Source organism: Pantherophis guttatus, chromosome 8 (assembly GCF_059756535.1).
Source record: "Pantherophis guttatus breed Tessera chromosome 8, ASM5975653v1, whole genome shotgun sequence".
Taxonomy (NCBI): domain Eukaryota; kingdom Metazoa; phylum Chordata; class Lepidosauria; order Squamata; family Colubridae; genus Pantherophis; species Pantherophis guttatus.
In genome coordinates this window covers 58,137,330-58,159,633 of record NC_142070.1, presented here as the reverse complement: position 1 = coordinate 58,159,633, position 22,304 = coordinate 58,137,330, and the positions used below count along the sequence as shown (strand labels likewise).

The following is a 22,304-nucleotide window of genomic DNA, read 5'->3' as shown; positions in this document are numbered from 1 at the left end:
GGCCGTGCTGAGGATTTTGTGCAATTTCTGCATGATAAAGTCGCTCGGATTCAGGATGGCTTGGACTCCGATTGGATGAGTCCAGGGGAGGAGACAGGGGCAGGTCTTAAGAATATTATCTGGGAGGACTTTGGTCCTGTGGCTCCCGAGGATGTGGACAGGGTTCTGGGTAGGATTAGTGCCGCCACATGTTTATTGGACCCGTGTCCCTCCTGGTTGGTACTGGCCTCCCGGGAGGTTACACGAGGCTGGCTCCAGGGGATCATAACTGCTTCTCTGAGTGAGGGTGCCTTTCCCGCCACCTTGAAAGAGGCGGTGGTGAGGCCCCTCCTCAAGAAGCCTTTCCTGGACCCGGCTGAATTAGCTAACTACCGTCTGGTCTCCAACCTTCGTTTTGTGGCGAAGGTTGTTGAGAGTGTGGTGGCACAACAACTGCCCGGGCACCTGGATGAAGCTATCTATCTAGACCCGTGCCAGTCGGACTTCAGGCAGGGGCACAGCACAGAAACGGCATTGGTCGCGTTGGTGGATGATCTCTGGAGGGTTCGGGACAGGGGTTGCTCCTCTGTCCTAGTCCTATTAGATCTCTCAGCGGCTTTTGATACCATCGACCATGATATCATGCTGCGGCGGTTGAGAGGGTTAGGAATAGGGGGCACCGTTCTGCGGTGGTTCTCCTCCTTCCTCTCAGACCGCTCGCAGTTCGTGTTGGCAGGGGGGCAGAGGTCGACCTCGAGGCGTCTCGCATGGGGAGTGCCACAAGGGTCGGTCCTCTCGCCCCTTCTGTTCAACATTTATGTGAAGCTGCTGGGTGAGATCATCCGTGGTTTTGGGGTGAAGTGTCATCTGTACGCTGATGATACTCAGCTGTACATCTCCACCCCAGACCACCCCAACGATGCCCTTGATGTAATGTCTCACTGCCTGGAGGCCGTGCGGGTCTGGATGGGGAGGAACAGGCTCAGACTCAACCCCTCCAAGACCGAGTGGCTGTGGCTGCCGGCGTCCCGATATAGTCAGCAGGTGCCATCGCTGACTATTGGGGGTGAATCTTTGCCCCCCACAGAGAGGGCTCACAATCTGGGTGTCCTCCTGGACGCACGGCTGTCTTTAGAAGAGCATATGACGGCCGTGGCCAGGGGGGTCTTTTATCAGGTTCTCCTGATCTGCTAGTTGCAGCCCTTTCTGGACCGGGACGCCTTGCGCACGGCCACTCATGCCCTTGTCACCTCCCGGCTGGACTATTATAATGCTCCCTACATGGGGCTCCCCTTGAAGAGCACTCGGAGGCTCCAACTGGTCCAGAATGCGGCCACACGGGTGGTTATGGGCGCAACTCGTTGTGCCCGTGTGACACCCCTCCTGCGCGAGCTGCACTGGCTCCCAGTGGTCTTCCGGGTGCGATTCAAGGTGTTAGTTACCACCTTTAAAGCGCTCCATGGCATAGGACCCGGGTACTTTCGAGACCGTCTTCTGCCACCAATAGCCTCCCACCGACCAGTCCGCTCCCACAGAGAGGGTCTCCTCAGGGTGCCATCAGCCAAGTTATATCGGCTGGCGACACCCAAGGGGAGGGCCTTCTCTGTGGGAGCCCCAGCCTTGTGGAATGAACTGCCCCCGGAAATACGTAAGATCTCCAACCTCCGGGTGTTTCGTTGCGCATTGAAGACCCTGTTGTTCCACCAGGCCGGGCTATCAACATAATAATTTTAAATTGGGGTATTTTAAATTTTTGGGGTTTTAAATCAGCCAAATCTATTTAATTATTTTAATTTTTAATCATTGTTGTGTCTTGTGTTTTTAAATTGGCTGTACACTGCCCTGAGTCCTTCGGGAGAAGGGCGGTATAGAAATAAAATTATTATTATTATTATTATTATTATTATTATTATTATTATTATTATTATTATTATTATTATTATTATTATTATTATAAAGGACACATAGTTTTGTTCAAGATAATTCTATGCGGAAAATGACACATATACTCAGGAGGGATGCAACTCCACAGATGAATAGACACGTATACTAAAAACAAGGTAGAACTCCAAAAAAGGTAAAAGGTTCTGTAAATTTTACTTCCCTTTTCTTCTGTTAGAAAAAAATATCCTTCTGGGTGTTGGAAGAAATCTCCTTCTAGGTTCTGCTCCAAGTGGGGAAAAAGACACTGGAAACATGGAGACTGCTTGGAAAGATGGTTTAATGGTGGACAGGATCACATGGCTTGAGTTCCTGAACAGAAAAGGGCGGAATACAGCGAGTCCACGGGTTTTTATGCTCTCTCTGACTTTACATTTCCTGGGCCCCCAAAAGAGTATCCTGATTGGTTGTCAGACTCCAAGGGGGTGGGGGTCTTAGCTAGCCTTGCTGGTTGATGGTCACATGTGCTTCCCAGGTCACGTGGTGAGTTTTGGTTGCTAGATGGGGCCCATTGTGTTAGTTTCTGTTGCTATTGTGTTGCAAATGTCCTTTGACAAAGGATTGGGTTTCTGCCTCTGGCCCATTGACAAAGGGTGGGGGGCAGGAAGGTGGGAGCTGCTTTGTCTGTAAAATATGCTTCTCCATTTTTCATCCAGGGAAATATAATATTCTGCCTTTTTTCATATTTCCTAAAATATTTCACTTTTCCAGGAAAGGGGTGGGTGCTAACTTCCTACATGGGTTCAGCTCCAATTGGGGGAAAAGACACTGGAAACATGGAGACTCCTTGGAAAGATGGTTTAATGGTGGACAGGATCACATGGTTTGAGTTCCTGAACAGAAAAAGGGGCGAGTTGCTGAGTGTGCCTTGGTTTTATGCCCTCTCTGGCTTTGAACTTCCTGGGGCCCAGGAAGAGTATCCTGATTGGCTGCTGCCAGAGGTCATAGCTAGCCTTTTAGGTTGTCTGTGTGCCAAGTTTGGTTGAAACTTGGTGGGTGGTGCAATAAAGGGCAATTAAATGGCTCTGCCTGAAGGAGGTAGATCTTTGTTATGTAGAATAGACTGGCTCAGGCCTTAATGGCCCATTAACAAAGGTGGGGGGCTGAGTTTCTACTTCTCTTTTAGGAAAACTATTCTGCCTTTTTAGTATATCCTAAAATATTTCATTTTTCTAGGAGAGTGGTGAGTGCTAACTTCCTACAATCCCTTCTCTTTTTTTTCAATACATGTGAGTTTTGAAACAGGTTCTTGGCAAAAGATTAAAATTGATCAGATCAGGGAGACTTGATGGGTGCTTTTAATTGTTCTGATGCAAAGGGGAAGGCATTGATAGAGGCAACAGAAAAGGATTCCTTCAGTGGCTCCCAAAAGCTTTCAACCATGAAAGTCTAACAGCCAGGGCAAAAATTCTGGGAAGAAATTTACAGTATCCAATTTCTACACCAATTAATTTCAGATGTCAGATAGCACTTTCTGTGAGCTTCCAGTCAGATTTCAAGCAAGCCCACGTCCCAAAATTTTTCACAGCCATGGTTTTCCTTTAAATTACAGGCTGCCCATTTCCAAGGGTTGGTTACTGAACCTGCCCTAGCTCTTATTTTAGTGCATCCAGGATTTGTGAGTCCAAATTGAGGTTAGTCAATGTGCAATCCAGGCTTTCTTTCTTTCTTTTTTAGTATTTTTTTTTTAAATTACACAGAATGAGCCCTGGGACTTCTATTCATGAGACCACTGGTGCAACATATCTTGCTTTACTGGGCAACTGGGTAGCATCCTTTGTGAGTCACAGTCAAGGCTTGGGTTTTGGAGATCTCTTTTTCTGCTATTTCTTCAAGTGAGGGAATTGCCTGAGGGGGATGCCCCCTCCCCTATGGAATTAGCAAGAAGATATGACTTGGGCTTTTAGTGCCACAGAGTAAAAATCAACCTAGGAGAAGCTTTGTGGAGGTAAGTGAAGGGAATAGTTTCAGTTTAATTCTGAATGGTGTGTCTCTCTGTGTGTGCATGTGCATGCAGCTATTTTTACAATACAGGCAATACAAACATTTTGGACAATTTCCCTCCCACCAGACAGACATCAAAGGTATTCAGAACTTGCTGTGCCAGCCACTCTCAAATACAATCCTTACATGAGTACATTAGACTGATTACTATATAAATGAGACAAGAAAAAAAACCTTACAATGAATTCCCCTCCCCCCCCGCATAGTCTTTCCAGCTGTCTTCTGGGGATTGAAAAGTCTTTTGGTCTTTACTTGTCCATCTCAGGGTCATTTCTTTCATATCTGCTGGGTGACATGCTTGGTGGTAAGGCTGGTCAGTCAGGCTTGGGAAGGTCTGCTCCACTCTGGTAGCTGTGATGACTTTCAGTGGAGGCTGGATTCAAACCCAATTCCTGGTTCAAACAGATGGGAGGTCTCCTCTGGAGGCAGCACGTGGATCCATGTGCTCTGCTTTCACAGGTTGTAGAGTCATTTGTGCAGGGCTGAAAGACATTAGAACAGGGTCCCCCTCCCCCCTTTTGTGAGTACTCTTCCCAGGAAAGGCATTGTAACAGGATTAGAGATGAGGGAGGTAGATATCTTGCAGGCAGAGTTTGAAAAGAAACAACAACACATCAGTATTGCAGTTACTAAACAGATAATGCAGTTTCAACAAAATGGAGACACAACAGATGAGAAAGAAAAAACTGGATTCACAAACTTTGGGAAAGAATTGAAAGGTATAACCATTTAAACACATACAGTGAGTGCAAGACTGATTTTTTTTTTCCCTGTAAATGAACTTAAAACATTTCCTCATAAACTTGGGTTGTTACTTTAAGATACAGAGAGGGAAGGAGAAAAAAAATAGAAATAAAATGAAAAGTTCTCTTTACTCTGTTCTTGTTGGCCAGACAAACACAGGGCAAAGGCTCTTTCTTTTTTCTCTCTCTCCCATTTTTCATTGCTTCAACTTTTTTTTTCCCCTAACAATTTAAAATTCTTGTCTCTAGGGATCAGATACATTTTACAGTTACAATTACCTCGAGGGTGCACAAAGACTTAAGATACACACACATAAAACAAGGACAAAGAGAGGAAAACAGAACTCTGAGATTTACACACACACTGATCATTCCCGTCATAAATGTCAGTTAAATTAGGGAAGGCACAAATCTTAACAAACATACCACGTGGTTGCATAGAAGACAGAGAAAGAGACAAACAAACAAAAACCTCAACATTCCTATTTATACATTTCCCTTTTCTTTTAAGTACCTTTATTTAGCCAAATTTGTCTCCCGGTATTACCTCTTATCAGAGCCCATTTTCTACACAATTTCCTAGCTTTCCTTTTTGCTCATGCCAGGTAACACTGGCGTCTGCCTGGCGTCCCAGGCCACAATCAACTCTTCCAGGGAATTTCCTGTCACCCACAAGCTGCAGTTTCCCATGATCCTTGAAATGTAAGGTTCACTTTGGCTCAGCCAGACTACCCTTAACCTCCTCTGGTTTTCAGAAAAAAAAAACTGGGAAGGACTTTGATTCCCTCACGAAGTACGGGCCACCTTCCTAGTTAGGGAATTCATCTAGGTTTTCGAATCAAAAGGGATCTGGGAGGACCTGGCTGCCCCTATAGCTAGTACTAGCATCTCCATGTCTATACACTTATACCAGGGTTGCTCTCTTGAAATACACCGGAGACTTCCTTATTTCCTTTTATTGCCCTTTTCACTTTTGCTCAATGTTTGCTCGGCTTCCATTCCCTTTAAACACAAAGTCCCACATTTGGCGACCCCCCCCTGCTTTCTCTATCCTACCGGTCACGGCTCGGTGGAGCTAGCGGTAGGCAGAGGTGCGGCTAGAGGTTGCTCAGAGGTGAAATCAGACTGTTTTTGGGTGGAATCCCACACACACACACACTTCCTCCTTCCCTAACAGAAGGTCCTGTGCTCTGGCTGAAAGTAAAGCAGGCTCTTTGCTGCAATGTGACAAAATGAGGCAGAGAGAGATTTCTTTTTCTTTTTCCTCACCAAAAAAGGTAGGTGCAAACAATGGGAAATTTAGGGCAAAAGAAGAGAGTTCAAGATTTTAAAACACAAAAGAAAAAAAAGCTCTATTTAACTAGGGAATTGTAATAATTGAGATACTATTAATTGTATATTGTGTTGAAAGCAGAAATGGTTAAGTTGTGGTTTGGAGGAATATATGGGGGAAATTATTTGGTTTATTATTATTGGTAAATATAATTAATTGATTTGTAAGAAATTGGATTGCATGGAAATAATTGGAATATTCATGTTCATATTGATTAATATACAAAAAGATAGTTATATAACCAATTGATTTATATAAAAATGTTGAATTTGTATTAAACAACTGTAATATTACATAATTAACCAATGTGAGGATGGATTTAAAAATAGATGACAATGGGAAGGGGTATAATATAGAATAGAAGGGAAAAATTTTATTTTATTTTATTTTATTTTATTTATTTATTTATTTATTTATTTATTTATTTTTCAAACTTCTATACCGCCCTTCTCCTTTCGGACTCAGGGCGGTGAACAGCCAAGACAAAAAACATTTATACACAAAAGTTAAAAATAAATTTAAAATAATTAAATAAATTTGGCCTGTAATTTAAAACTTTTCAATTAAAGTCCATATCAAATTTTAAAACCAGCCATAAAATTAGGACAGCTCGGCTAACTGAAAAAAATAGGTTTTTAGGGCCCGACGAAAAGTCCGGAGGTCGGAGATCACTCGTATCTCTGGGGGTAGATTGTTCTAGAGGGTAGTTGCCACCACAGAGAAGGCTCCCCCCCTGGGGGTCGCCAGCCAACATTGTCTGGCCGACGGCACCCTGAGGAGGCCCTCTCTGTGGGAGCGAACTGGCCGGTGGGAGGCAATTGGTGGCAGAAGGCAGTCCCGTAAGTACCCCGGCCCTAAGCCATGGAGCGCTTTAAAGGCGATCACCAACACTTTGAAGCGCACCCGGAAGTCCACCGGAAGCTAATGCAGCTCGCGCAGGAGAGGAGTCATATGGGAGCGCCCCGTCGCTCCCATAATCCCCCGCGTGGCCGCATTCTGCACCAGTTGGAGCCTCCGGGTGTACCCCAAGGGGAGCCCCATATAGAGAGTGTTACAATAGTCCAGAGGAGAAGTGACGAGTGCTTGAGTGACCATACGTAGGGAGTCCCGATCCAGAAAGGGGCACAACTGGCGTATCAGGCGAACCTGATAAAAAGCCCCCCTGGCCACGGCCGTCATAGAGATTAAGATTAGAGATGAGAATGAAAGGTAATATTAGTTTTTTTTAAAAAAAATAGATGAGGAATAAATATGGCAAAAAAGAAATATAGAAATTGTAAATTTAATTGAAATGACTAAACACTGTTTAAATTTGTGAACCAGCCAAATACTCTGTTCAAAAAAAATACATTGTGTTTTTATGTGTGTCTAAAAAATAAAAAAAACTTTAAAAAAACAACCAAAAAAGGTAGGTGCGTCTTATACTCCGAAAAATACGGTAAGCACTGGCTGCAGCTCCTCCCTGCTGATTGACAAAATGTATTTCTCATCTCTTGATAACTAAGAAAGAACTGGCATTTTTCACTGTAAAGAAAGGCTGAGGCTCTGCTTTGTATTACACCCCACACCATTTCTGTCCTTTTGGAATTAAAACTGTGGAAAATAGAATCTTAAAGATATTTTTGCATAGACAGATGCTGAAGTCAAAACAGAACCTTATAGCTCTCCATAAATCAAAAAAGAAGGGAACGGGGGGGGGGGCATCAATCGATTATAGCAATCCATCAATTACTTTATTAGAGTTGAGACCCAACATGCAGATTAGAAAAAAATAAATGGGAGATTTTAAAAACGGAGGAAAATCACTGGGAGGTCAAAATCTACACATCTTAAACAGTTGGCAAGGTTGAAAAACACTCTGCTTTATGCGTGACACAGGACAGCCGCCCCCCACACCCCAGCCATTGCAAATTGCATAACTGGCCATTCATAATTTAGGCTTCACGTCTGCCAGAAGGCCATGTTAAGTCTCTTGCAAAGCTGCCACCAGGCTGAAGAAGCGTATTTATTAGAATGTTACACGATGCAAGACACTCGCTTCTTAGTTGTACAAAATGCCTGAAAAGGTCCACTTCTCTGCCCGGAAACACCTCTCTAGGTAAAAGGCGCTCGCCTCCCTCCACGTGACAGGGAGAGTGCGGGGTGGGGTCGGAGCTTGCACCGCCTCCACTAGTGGCGCGTGCGCAAAGCAGGTCATCTATGCTCGTCGCTGGAGCGCGGCTGAGGGAGCGAACGTCGCTCTCTATGGGGGAGAGAAGATGGCTCCCTTCCCGGAGGAGGTGGATGTTTTCACCGCCCCGCACTGGCGGATGAAGCAGCTCGTCGGGCTCTACTGTGACAAGGTAGGGAAGGGGCTGAGGGGCGTCGTTGGAGCCGCCGCCGCGACACACCCCCGCGTCTCGGCCTCAGCCGGCGGAATGGAGGTACTGCGCCTGCGCACAAAAGGGGAGAACCCTGCGGTTGCGCACTTGGGTTGCTGGCTTGTGCGCGACGTACTTCTCCCTCTTCTTGCTTTTCTGCTTTTAGAGATGTTGATGTTTTTTTTCTTTTAATCCAGGAATAAAAGATCTATTTTCCTGTGGGGGGAATAACTGGCCCAAGGTCTCTGGGTTCCCCCTCCTTGCCCATCTCTTTGTTGTCGGTGTTTCTCAACTCCACAAATTGGAAGACGTGAACGTCAGCTCCCTGGCTAGATGATTGTGGGAAGTGGCAATAGCAATATCACTTAGACTTATATACCACTTCATAGTGCTTTACAGCAATTTCTAAGCGGTTTACAGAGTCAGTATATTGCCCCCAACAATCTGGCTCCTCATTTTACCGATCTCAGAAGGATGGAATGCTGAGTCAACCTACTATTGAAGTCCACCCATCTTCAATTTGCTAAGATTAAGACAGCCCTTTAAGGAGCTGAAGGTCTAAAGCTATAGCTGCCTGGTGAGGTAGTCCGAGTCAGATCCAGAGGCATTCTGAAGAGGTTGCTTCCCTCACTTACCAGTCGCTGCCTTATAAACCTTCTGAATGTGAGAGATGTCTCTTTCTAAATTGCTAATACTGCCATATTTTTCATCAAGACTTCAGAATCATCTTGTTGCTGAGGCCTAAGATAAAGACATTATTTTATCATACAGACCTGGACTTAGCAACAGCTGCAGTCAAAACCAGCTCTGAGCCCTGTCTGTGTGAACCTTGGGTGGGACTGGGATAACACAGTGTTCATCATTACAATAAAAACAGCAATCACGGTTCATAAATTTAATATGTAGACTAGGAATCTATCTTGTTGAATCAATCTGGTGGTAACTGCTGCTTTTATGTTTTTCCAAATATTTGTTTTAAAAAGGCATGGACATGAAAACTAATCATTTGAGATCACATGCTGCTGGCATACAAATGAACAGATTAGACATTTATATTTGCTGTTCCCAACCATAAATTTCTGAGCTAATGAAAGTTTCAGGAGTCTGAAAGACAATCCAGGATGGCAGAAAATTGGACTGTTGGAAAAATATGTGTAATTGAAATGTTGTTTGGCATAAGTATTAGATACAAAACAGGATGATTCAACTGAATATGAATAGGAGTCAAGCATTTAATGGATTTTTTTCTCCTGGTCTCTGTCACTTTTTGCTGCAAGTATAATGACCTTGAGCCTACAGTTTTTATCATTTTTCAAGACCTTGATTGAATGCAGAAGTTGGAAGAACAGAACAAGAGCAATCCTCTGAAATCTGTGGCTGTAATTAATACACAACACATGAAAAATGATCGCTTGATTATTGTCAATTAAAATCAATTTGCAAAGCTAGAAATTAAACATTTGGACAGAGATACAAATTGGAAAAATTAAAAAACTATTTCATGATCTACAAAGGAGTTTCAGGTTTGAGTGAAAAAAAATCAAAGCACTGTCTTTTATACAATCTCTTTGCAGGTGAAAATAATGCAACATATTTGTATCATAATCAAGTTTGTCTTAATGAAGTAGACTGTAGCCTGAGAAAAGTTATATTCTAAGGCCGTGTTGGCGAACCTATGGCACGCGTGCCGGAAGTGGCACGTAGAGCCATGTCGCCCGGCACGCGTGGCATCGCCCATTCTTCTTCCAGGTTTCCAGGGCACGCATGCGCACCAGCCAGCTAGTCTACTGGTTACTAGTGTGCATGCGTGTGCAACGTTCAGCTGGCCTTAATGTCTTAGTGCACATGCGCACCGGCCATGCCGTCATTGCCTGCATGCAGCCCCGGGACTCCGCCCTTTGCCAGCCAGGAGCGCTGCCGCCAGTCGCTCCCGTGCACCCAGCTGCCTGCCTGCCTCGTCACTGCCACCATGAGGAAAGGCCCCGAAGTTGTGCTGCCTGGTCTGCCGCAGGGGGAGGCCAGGTATGGCTGGCTGGACGTTGCCTGGAGCTGAGCTCAAGGCTGGCAGGGGGAAGAACGTTGCCTCTTAGCTGGCTCGAACTGTCTGCTGCTGCAGCCTGCCACCATCCCCTCTCCCCTGCCAGCTGCTCCTGTCACTGCCAGGAAAGCGGCTGTGCGAGAACCGCTGCCGCCAAGGGCGAGGGGGCAGTGGTGGCAAGGATGGGCGGTCCGGGTCTTCCCTGTCTCCCCGCCTGAGCAGACTTCTAGCATAGCCCTAGGCCTCCAGAGGGAGGAAGGGAGGGAGAGAGGGAAGCCCCCGCCTGCTGCTCCTGCCACCACCACCCCCTTGCCCCCAGCAAGAGCGGTTGTGCTGCCGCTTCTCCGGCAGCACCAGGAGCAACTGCCGGGGCAGAGAGGACGGGGGCAGGCTGTGGTGGCAGGCTGTTCTCGCTGGGTAACAGACAGGCTGCTCCTGGAGCAGGCAGGAGAAGGAGAAGCCACCAGCGGGGAGGCAAGCTGCCCCAGGAGGACTGGAGGAGAGTGCAGCTCCTCACTCATGGAGATCCACTGGTGGGGAAATGATTGCGGAAAACGGTAAGAAATGCGTGAGCCAGGAAGCGGTCATGCTCCCTCGCAGGAGAGGGTTGAACGTTCACTCCAGTAAAGGTTTGTGCAACCCTCTCTGGCAAGGGAGCATGACCGCTTCCTGGTCAGCGCACCTCTTACCGCGCCCACTTCCCAACCGGTAGATCTCCATGAGTGAGAAGCTGCGCTCTCCTCCAGTCCTGGAGCAGCTCGCCTCCCCGCTGGCAACTTCTCCTTCTCCTTGCTGCTCCAGGAGAAGCCTGAGACTCAGCTTTCCTTGGCAAAGTGCTTCATCATTGCAGCGCAGGGAACACGCGCGGCGCCGGGGGATCCGTGCAGCTACTATCCCACCCCTCCTCGGCCATGCCGCGAGGCTCCAACTCGAGAAGATGGAGGAAGGGGGGCGGTCCAAATGGCAGCTACCTGAAGCAAGCTGCAGCGCGATTATGCAGGGCGGTTGGAGAAGCGGCAGAAATAGCCAGGGCTGGGCTTTCAGCTTGCTTGAGGTAGCTGCCCCCCTCTTCCCCCGCCCCCCTTCCTCCGTCTTCTCCTTGAGTTGGAGCTTCAGTGGGTAAGCAACGCTGCCTCTGCCGTGAGGAACTTTGGAAAGAGAGGCCAGGGGCAGGCTGTAGCCGTTCTCGCCAGCTAAGAGACAGGCTGCTCGCACAGTCTGCCCCCGCCCTCTCCAAAGTTCCCCACAGCAGAGGCAGCGTTGCTTACCCGCTGAAAGCCCAGTCCTGGCTGCTATTTCTGCCACTTCTCCAACTGCCCTGCATAATCGCACTGCAGCTTGCTTCAGGTAGCTGCCATTTGGACCGCCCCCCTTCCTCCGTCTTCTCCTTGAGTTGAAGCCTCGCAGCGTGGCCGAGGCTGAGGAGGGGTGGGATAGTAGCTGCACAGATCCCCCGGCGCCGCGCGTGTTCCCTGCGCTGCAATGATGAAGCGCTTTGCCAAGGAAAGCTGAGTCTCAGGCTTCTCCTGGAGCAGCAAGGAGAAGGAGAAGCTGCCAACGGGGAGGCAAGCTGCCCCAGGAGGACCGGAGGAGAGCGCAGCTTCTCACTCATGGAGATCTACCGGTTGGGAAGTGGGCGCGGTAAGAGGTGCGCTGACCAGGAAGCGGTCATGCTCCCTTGCCAGAGAGGGTTGCACAAACCTTTACTGGAGTGAACGTACAACCCTCTCCTGCCAGGGAGCATGACCGCTTCCTGGCTCACGCATTTCTTACCGCTTTCGGCAACCATTTCCCCAACGGTAGATCTCCATGAGTGAGGAGCTGCTTTCTCCTCCAGTCCTCCTGGGGCAGTATGAGAACCGCTCTTGCTGGGGGCAAGGGGGTGGCGGTGGCAGGAGCAGCAGGCCGGGGCTTCCCTCCGGAGGCCTGGGGCTATGCCAGAAGTCTTATCGGGCGGGGAGACAGGGAAGCCCCGGACTGCCCTCAAAATAATGACTTTCCAGGCCCAAAATGGGGCGGAGGGGTGCCCGAAGTGCATGTGCAGGGCACGCATGCGCAATGTGGGGCGCAGCACGGGGAGGGTCATGTGCGCATGCGCATGTGGGAGGGTTCGCATTGCATTATGGGTACTGGCACGCACAGGAGCTGTTGCGCGCGTACATACACACTTCTGGCACGCCACGAGAAAAAGGTTCGCCATCACTGTTCTAAGGGTTTGTTTTTCTTCAAGGTGATAAAGGATTATTTTGTTTTGCATTTACAGGTTAACTTGGTTAAGCAGATAATGTTCAGTTACAATGTATTTTGACAATGTTATATTAGCAAGATGTTAGGTGTTTATACCTGCCTTTAAATATAAGTAATAGCACTTATCTATTTACTTATTCAGAGGAGGTGTGAGTCTACATTTTAATCTGTAATACAAAACAAGGATTACCAGACATTCCACATGTATTGACTTGTATTTTAAAAGAAAATAATGAAAGGCACAAAGTAAATTCCAGATATTAGATCCTTTGAAAGAGTCATAGAAACTTAAGTTAGTTTACTGTGGCAACACCAAAGTATGCTTAAAGTTAGAAATGTGGTGGAAAATAGTACCACATAATTTTTAGGAAAAAATATTTAGGCATGGTGAGAGAAAGAAGAGAATGACTAGTTAGCTGCTTTTAGTTGAAAGAGCAACATTAAAAAAGAAAAAAACCCAAACCCTATAATGCTTCAGGAAAGAGAATTATCTGAGTTGCTTATTTGTGCCTTTGATCCAAGGAAGAATTCCTCTGCTCTCTTATTGTGCTCTGCAGCTCTTTGCCAAAGCAAAAGGGGACCCAAGATCTTTGGAGTGTTGTCTATCAGGTATCACTTTGATGTTGTCTATCAGGTATCACTTTCCACTCAGGTGGAATCAGGGTTTCCACTCAAGTCACTGTATTTCTGGATCCAGTAAACTGCTTTGGTTTTTTGCTGACTCATATCCTGGGACAGGGTCAGGCACAGTGCTTTTCTAGACCTGTCCACCCATAAAAAATCACTTAAAATTACTAAAATCACCTCTGTAGTTTGCTCAATATTGTCTTGTGCTATATATGCAAGGAACCTTGATCATAGGGGTCAGCAGTGTATGCCTCAAAAATCATCTTTGTAATAAATTTATAATGAGGAAAAACCTGATCAAGGTGGAGAAATATAAAGAACTGCAAAAGTTCTGAGCTTTCAGAAGTTTATATTTTGGTAAAGAGTGTTATTGAATGGCACACTTAAATCCTGTTTAAGTTTGTTGAATTGAGCTCTACCTAGTTTGAAAGAGTTTGTACAGGTAAGTTTGCATGTGCAAGTACTTGAACGAGCAGTTTTAGCACAAATAAAATTGATATTGTTGATGGAGTTGTATGTAACTCACCATTATCAAAATGTAGAATGTGGAGGCATAGTGTGTGCCAGTCCTTTAAATATTAATATATTTAATATTAATCATTTCAAGATTACTTCTGTCACCTTGTTGTGGATTTAATAAGACAAACACAACTTTTGGATTAATCAGAGACAATTTATATATTGCGCAATAGGTTCAAGGCTCTGTACATGAAGCGTTGAACAAAGATAGAAATTAGGTACAATGGTTTTATACCCTTCTAGACAAAGGATTCTGTTAACTCAGCAATTCATAAGGTCATATACATTTGTCATTTTTAATTGACATTTCCTAATTACTGAGTTTCTTTGCAAAACAGTTATAATTCTTTTTGTAGATTACTGAAGCATAGACTCAAATCATCTTCTGACAATAGACAACTTTTAACTCATGTGGATCCCCTTGACCTAACCAATCTTTAAGCTGTATGTCATTAGAATGTTCCTTTCTTCTGACAACTTAGAGGCCGCCTAGAGGAACCAAAAGGATTTTGGCTGAGTTTGTACTTTTTCCAACCGGATGCATTGCTTTTTAGAATAGAGTGAATAGAAAGTTATCCAGTGGTCATCTATCAGAGCCCGCTTCATTTACATTAACCTGAAAAAAGTTTCTTTTTTGTTCTGCAATGTAACTATGAAAATACCTAATAATAGAAAGTGGGAGTAAGCAAAAACCCAATTTATTTCACTGACAGTTTCAGTGAAAGAAGTGTTGGGGAATATTAATCTTCAAACTAAACAGGAAATTTAACTTTTGCTTCCCAAGCAGCTATATTAGACTAAATATGGGCGCAAATAAAACACTCAAATTTGGAAGATTGTATTGTTGACAAGGTATTGCTAGCTAAAACAATTGCTTTGGAATTGCATTGTTCCTTCATTCTTAGGATTCTTCGGAGCATTAACTTAATATGGTATATCAAGCTGAGTGCCATTACACCAGCTAAAAAAATTGACCGATAGGTGTTTTTAAAAACGGTGTTGTTTACCATAGTGAAATTTATGTAAACAGTGTCTCCAGAGAACAGTACAGTAGATTGGAGTGAATCTAGCAGCTATATTCCTTCAAACAATCTTAAAAAGAAAATTGTTTTTAAAAGTTCTATAAAAATAAGGTACATAATTGATCAAACTGATGGAACTCTGAATATGTCTGCATAATTGTAAACTTGATAACTAGGTACGTCTAAAAGTGTCTTCTCAGAAAACATGGAAATAATGTAACCTTTTTCATGTTCGAACTTTATTTTGAACACAAATTATACTTATTGCATATAATTACTGGCTAAATAAGATCTTTCAAATGAAAGATTAAGTATTTCAAATGAAAAGTCTGCAATCCTAGTTAAGAGGACTGTTAATTGTAAAAAAATTGTTTTAGAATGCTTGTTTATGACCATGAAATACTGTTTTAATTTTTTTTCATTTTTAGTGTTTCCTGATTGTTATGCTTTTTAGCTATCATGAATGCAAAAATGTTAAATAAAGTACACGCCTGTGGAGATTCTCAGTCATCCAGGTCATAGTTATCTCAAAGGTGCTTTTTTAAAAGGCAATTGGACTGTTTTTTTCCTTGAGGAAGAAGAAAATGTTCTCATCCAAGAAGCTTAATCAGTTCTGATGGGGGGGGGGGGATGGAAGGATAGGTACTGATATTTGAGACTGGCTAGTGGGGAGATGGAAGGATAGGTTCTGATAGGATGTGGGGGGGGTGGAAGAATTTTTTTTGCAGTCATCTGATCGTTAGCACTCTGAGAACTGTTGAGGCCGCTTGGGGGTTATCTATGTCAAGTGGCTTCAACAGCTCTCAGACAGTGCTAACAATGAGATGACTGCAAAGAAATACAATCCTTCTATCCTTCCCATCCTATTAGAACCTATCCTTTCACCCCCACTATCCAGTCTTAATTGTCAGTACCTATCCTTCCATTCCCCTGCCATCAGAACTGATGAAACTTCTTAGATGAGAAGCGGAACATTTTCTTCTTCCTCAAGGAAAAAAAAGTTGTCTTTTGACTTTATATGAATTAAAATTATAAATGTTATTGGTTAAATCTGATTTTTTTTCAGTATATAACATATACTTTTAACATTTAAAAATAATACCTAAAATAATTTTAAGCAGAGCTGGATAAAACTACAGAAGTTCAAATTTAGTTAGGAATTTATAATTGGTTAATACCTTCTTAGGATTAGTTTCTTAAAAATTAATTCAAAGAAAACATAAATGTCTAATGTGCAACCCTCTATTTTTTTTTCAGCTTTCTAAGACAAATTTCTCCAACAACAATGATTTCCGAGCTCTCCTCCAATCATTATATGCTACATTTAAAGAGTTTAAAATGCATGAACAGATTGAAAATGAATACATCATTGGTTTACTTCAGCAACGTAGTCAAACTGTATATAATGTACATTCAGACAATAAGTTGTCAGAAATGCTTAGTCTCTTTGAAAAAGGCTTGAAAAATGTAAAGGTGAGTTTGTTTGATTTTTGGCATGGGTAAAATCAATTGAAAAATAGTTCTTAGAAAGCAGTATCATTATTGCATGTAAACGATTAATTATAAAAATGGAGACTATCATTTTCATTGATATGATTTTGTGAAGGAAGCATGGTGTTTGTTTGCTGGTGTAATATACTCAGAAGAGAAAATGTGTTTAACGTATAACTTTTATCCAAAAATGTTATTTTGAGATTTTCCTTCGATTTCTAAATTTGGTGAACGTGCTCCTAGCTCCTAGTTAAGCCACATGAAATGTGTAAAAATACCCCCTTTGCTTAGAGGTTGTATTCACTTCAATAGCAAACATACTTTTAAAGAAGCAAATGTCATAGTGCTTCCCACTGTAATCCCAATTTTGTATAGTTGATAGATTAAAATTGGAATTGAAAAAGCCATGCAGTAACTTCCATTGCTAAATATTTGAAACCCAACTCCAGTATTTCTTTTTTTTTCTCATAAAAGATTTATGATCTAATACTTCAAATGTAATGTATTATTGATTTAATAAGTAGATCAAACATTTATAACAAGTGACACATAAAGTTCTATGATGAATTTAAAAACTAATTTTCAGAATGAATATGAGCAGCTCAACTATGCAAAACAGCTAAAGGAACGATTGGAAGCTTTTACCAGAGATTTCCTTCCTCACATGAAAGAGGAAGAGGAGGTGAGTGGTTTGAGGAATGATTAAATGTTTTGAGAAATTTTTTCTTTATTTTTAACTTTTGTAGTGAATAGTGTGTATTCATCATTATTTTTATAAAAAGAAAGTTTTTGCTCCCTTGATCATTGGATTGGTCATTTGAATTAAGAAAATCTTCACAGTGACAGAGAGAGCTTAAACTATTTGTGTACATAAGCAAATTCATTGTTCTCATAAATGAGAGCAAAATAGCTCCCATCAATTTGTGAAATATTAATATGAAGCACCCCCAAATAAACTTTTTAATTTGTTTAATTAAATTAAAGGATAATTCTTTTTGTTAGTTTTCAGTGCTAATTAAATTTTACACCTGATATGGCTAAAAGTCTTTTCATGTAAAAATTAGATTCAAAATATATTTTAGAATTGTCAAGAACACATATTACAAATGGAAATTCTGTAAACCCAAGCAGCCCTCAGATGTTTGTTTCTTGTACCCTGGCAGGATTTAAAAATATTGTAATAATAAAGGTTAAATCGTAAACAGTATTGCAGTCCAAAGCTGGAATCTATACTAGCAGATCCTGCTAAGTAAAAGAACAGCTCACATCTATTATTCTCTTTTCCCCATCTTACTCTGGACACTTTACTGACTACTGCTAGTATATTTGTGCTGTTACACTGAGTTTAAATAAGGCAGGTATATATGTTTGCCATATTTCCCATTTTCATTGGACTGCCTTATATCTTTGTGACAGAACTGTAGATAAACATTTAATTTATTCATTTGCTGGGTTGCCCCTTAAAAATTGCTATATCTTCCAAGCTTGGCTTCAAAAGATTAAAAGTGGTCAGTGTTTATTTAGCTACAGGTAGTCCTCGACTTATGATACAATTGAGCCCAAAATTTCTATTGTTAAACAAGACAGTTGGTAAATGAGTTTTGCCCCATTTTACAACCTTTCTTGCCACAGTTAAGTGAATCATAGCCATTGTTAAATTAGTAACATGGTTACAAAATAACATCCCTATTGACTTTGCTTGTCAGAAGGTCGCAAGAGGTGATCACATGATTCTGGAAATGGCAACCATCATAAATATGAACCAGTTGTCAAGCATCTGAATTTTGATCATGGGGATGCTGCAGTGATTGTAAATATGAAAAAGAATAACATTTAATATTTTAAAAAATATTAGAACATACTTTAAATGGATGTTTAGTATCTCTCCAAATACTAAATCTGCAAAACTCTGTACCCTGTGGGGAACAGCGTCTCTTTCTCTTTCTCTCCTCCTCCCCCTCCTGCCCTCTCTTTATGTGATATATTTGTCATGGTAGTATAAATCAGAAAGTATATTATTTTTTAAAAAACTTGCCCTTTGGCAGGTTTTTTTTTAAAGAATTAGATGTAACTTATTATTTCTACATGAAAATGTGCTGAATTGTCAAGGTAAATTATTGTTTTTAATAAACATTCTATCTTGATAATATTCATGTTGATATGTATAGTTTTTCCCTTTTTACATGTTTCTTATCTGTCAAATATATTTTCCTTTGAAGTCATCTTTGATCATTAGATTTGAATCTTGTGAAGCAAGCACGATTCCTGAATTCATCATTTTTTTTAATGTAAAGAATATTTGTTTATAATTCACCAAAAGCCCATAACTTTCCAAATATAAGAAAAATGTAGTATAGAATGTAAGTTAGAATTGATATTCAAATAGTGATCATAGTTATCCCTTAGGTTTTCCAGCCAATGTTGATGGAATATTTTACCTATGAAGAACTGAAGGACATAAAAAAGAAAGTAATTGCACAACACTGCTCACAGAAAGAAACTGTAGCAGAAATACGTAGAGGGATTAGTTTGTGGAATCAAGCAGAAGAACTCCAGAAAGCTTTTAAATATTCTGTGGATGAAAAAGCAGAACATGGTAAGCCCTTAAATTGAAAGTTAGCTGTGAATGAGTAGCTGGATGCATAATTCCAAAAATAGCCTTTTTAAACGCCCCCCCAGCTGTCAACAGCATTCTCTTTGCCACAGTTCTAGAAATGCTTCTTTAGAGCTGAATTCTGCTAAGATTGACCAACTTGTCAAGTGTCTGTAGAGTGTCTTCTGTTTTTCAGAAACTGAAGAACCAGAACAAACCACCAACATTGTTCATCTGCCTTCTGAGGTGATGCTGACTATTTTTAGCTATCTTAGCCCTCAAGAATTATGCCGATGTAGTCAAGTCAGCACCAAATGGTCACAGTTAACGAAAACAGGATTTCTCTGGAAACACCTTTATCCTGTGCACTGGGCTAGAGGTAAGAGGCTGCACTCTCAATCTTTTTTTAGCAGCCCTAATTACTATTCCTGGTAATTTGTAGTTATTTTAAACTTGATAAAATATCAGTGACTAAGCATTATTATGTTGTACAGATAGTCCTTGATTAATAACTAGTTCAGTCACCATTCAAACATATAGCAGTGATGATAAAGTAGATTTATACTTATTTACCTTGAGCCAGTGGTGAAATCCTCCGAGTTCTACCACCGGTTTGCAGTTCGCTGCGCGTGCATATGCAGTGTGCACCAAACGCACGCAGTGTGCACCAAACGCACGCAGTGTGCACCAAACGCACGCAGTGTGCACCAAACGCACCACATGCGCTACTGCACGGCACAGAAAAAGAGAAGTAGAACGGGGGGGGGGAACAGCTTTGCCACGTGATTTAGGTTCACTAAAAGCAGGATTTCCTTTCCTACAATTTCCTACAAATTGCACGGCACAGCTGATCGTCAGAAATACCTGTTTGGACGAACCGGTAGCATTTTTTTACTACTGGTTCACCTGAACCAGTGCAAACAGTAGTATTTCACTCCTGCCTTGAGCCTACAGTTATCACTGTGTATGCACAGTCATGTGATTGTGATTTGAGTGCTTGGCCATCAGCGTGCATTTATGATGGTTGCAGCATCCTACAGTCACAGGATCGTATTTGCAACCATCACAATTGGCTTCTGGCAAGCAAGGTCAATAGAGAAGTCAGAGAAAGTCACAAGTCATGCTCACATGACATCATTCTTCATAACTCTGAGTAATTTACTTAATGGCTGCAGCAGAACTGTTGTAAGTCATGTGTGATCACATGATGCACTGAATGACCATGTTGCATAGTTTCAACTGCAGTTATTAATTGAGGACTGCCTGTATTTCCTTTGTTCATCTCATTATTTAATTTTATCCAGTTCATTTAAATCAGGGGTGCAAGCTCAATTTCATTGAGGGCTGGATCAGCATTATGGTCACCCTCAAATGGCCAGTGGGCGTGGCTGGGTGGGCATGTGACTGCGTGGACGTAGCCAACATGACCTGGCCCACTTGATGTCACTCACATCGAAAGGTACCTATGATGGGCCAGATAAGGCTGGGAGGGGTAACCCAGGGTGAGCACCAAAGCCTGGGGGGAGGCCCAGTTGAGCATCGGTGCTGGCATACAGTTGGGGAGGGTGCCTGGGGGATCAAATGGTGCTGGGGCATAAGGGGACAGTTGCACTACTTGTTCGATTTTAGGCTGGAATCCAGGCACAGAGGCAACAGCAGTGGGGAGAGGTCAAAATGGGCAGGCAACCCCTGCCCACTGCTGCCTGCCCATTGCCCTAGGCGGCTTCCCATTTTCACCCCCCCTCTTTGTTGCAGTTCCTGCAGTACTATTCAACCCCCAGGCACCCTCATCAGCCATGCACAAGCACCAATGCCCTGCAGTTCATGCAGTACTGTAAGTGCAAGATCACACGAGATCAGTAGCACAAGATCTTGCACTAGTGATCTTGCACTACAGTAGTTTAGGTTCTCTGTGAACTAAGGCTTGTACCAGATCTGGCTGAAGAGCGTTTGCAAGACGACGAGTTGTAGATCAGTGCTGCGCCTGCACCAGCACCTCCATGGCCCACTCGCCAGCTTGGCCTCGTTGCCCCCTTTCACTAGGACCACCCCATCCCCACGAGGGAAAGCCACGTCTGGCAGCAGCGCGGCCGATCTCTCCCCCTGCCCTCATCCCTTCCTGAGCATGGAGGAAGTTTGGGATGGCATGAAAAGCGTTTGCAAGCTGATGAGACTTCGGGGCAGTGAAATTGCCTTGCTTGAAGCCTCCTATCGGCTTGAAAATGCCTTTTGCACCATTCCAGTCTAGGCACAAGGAGTGTTTAGAAGCCGATGGGAGGTTTCAAGCAAGGTGATTTCTCTGCCCCAGCCCCTCCAGCTTACCCCAAACTCACCTCTGCCCCACGTCACCCTCCAGATGCAACAGCTCACAGCGGATGCCCCTGGCCAAGCCCCATCTGCAGGCACCGCCTTGGAGCGTAGGGTGAGGCTCTGGCAGCCTTTCCTCTGCCTGGAGATCGGGAAACTCAGACCATCTTTGCTGGTGGAACTCCGGCCTGGCAGGTTCAAAGGACGTGGGAGCCTGCGGGTGCCAGGGGCAGGCACAAGCTTTCCAAACAGGGGCAGGGGCTGTCCCAGTAAAAGGGAAGTGCTGCCAGTCTCTCCCCCTCCCTGTGTTCCTTTCTGAGCCTGGCCTCGCAGCCCGTGATGCTTCCCTTTTCACTGGGACTGACCCTGTGTGGGAAAGCCACAACAGCAGCACTGCCAATCTCCCCCCCCTGGCCCATGGCCCTCCCTGGAAAATGGGGAGGGACCAGCCTGCGTCACCTCGGCCCGGCCCAGGCCAAGTGGGCGCTGATCTACAACTTGTGGCAGCCATCTGGGCCTGAACGCGGTCAACCTTAGATCTGACCCGTGTAACTTCCCTGAAGCCAGCAAGAGACCGCCCGGCTGCCTCAGCCCCACCCCCTGGGTGTGCGCACAGGAGGCGGCAGGCGCTGGCGTCATGCTCAGAATGCAGTCAGCCTGTGGGGCAAGATGGTTCCCAGGGATGCCATGCCCAATGCACGCTTTTCGCCTTTTGTATGCATGCCTAGGGGGCAGGTGGCCATTCGCTGGTTCCAGGCCGGCCTTGCGGATCTAAAGCTGACCATGTTCTGTCCTGAATGGCCTCCGCTCAGTTGGCCTGGGCTGGGCTGAGGCACTGCGTGCCGGTCCTTCGCTGTTTTCAGGGCGCCTCTGCGGGCCAGATCTAACCACATTGTGGGACGGATCTGGCTGGCAGGCCTTGAGTTTGACACCCCTGAACTAAATTATACTTAACTTGCCAAAAGCCTGCCAACCACATTTAACACGTTCAATTTCCTTTATTGTATCACGTTCCATTGAGATCCGTTGGCCAAGGTATATGTAGTAGTCTATTATGTCTAGTTCTTCTCCAGATATAAACATTTTTCTTTCTTTGTTGA

General features: G+C 43.9%; 1 protein-coding gene across 2 annotated transcripts in view; it reads left to right on the top strand.

The window, feature by feature from the left end:
* Positions 1 to 8,135: 8,135 nt before the first annotated feature.
* The window catches only part of FBXL5 (F-box and leucine rich repeat protein 5), a 33,412-nt gene continuing 19,243 nt past the window's right edge, over positions 8,136 to 22,304 (top strand). The window contains exons 1-5 of one of the 2 annotated variants that reach the window (XM_034408879.2): positions 8,136 to 8,342; positions 16,071 to 16,286; positions 16,891 to 16,986; positions 18,711 to 18,900; positions 19,094 to 19,276. In XM_034408879.2, coding sequence (XP_034264770.1) covers positions 8,259 to 8,342; positions 16,071 to 16,286; positions 16,891 to 16,986; positions 18,711 to 18,900; positions 19,094 to 19,276 — 769 coding nt within the window. In that variant the 5' untranslated portion in view covers positions 8,136 to 8,258. Of the gene's footprint in view, positions 8,424 to 16,070; positions 16,287 to 16,890; positions 16,987 to 18,710; positions 18,901 to 19,093; positions 19,277 to 22,304 lie in introns of both variants that reach the window. The other variant, XM_087875258.1, reaches the window with a different exon arrangement.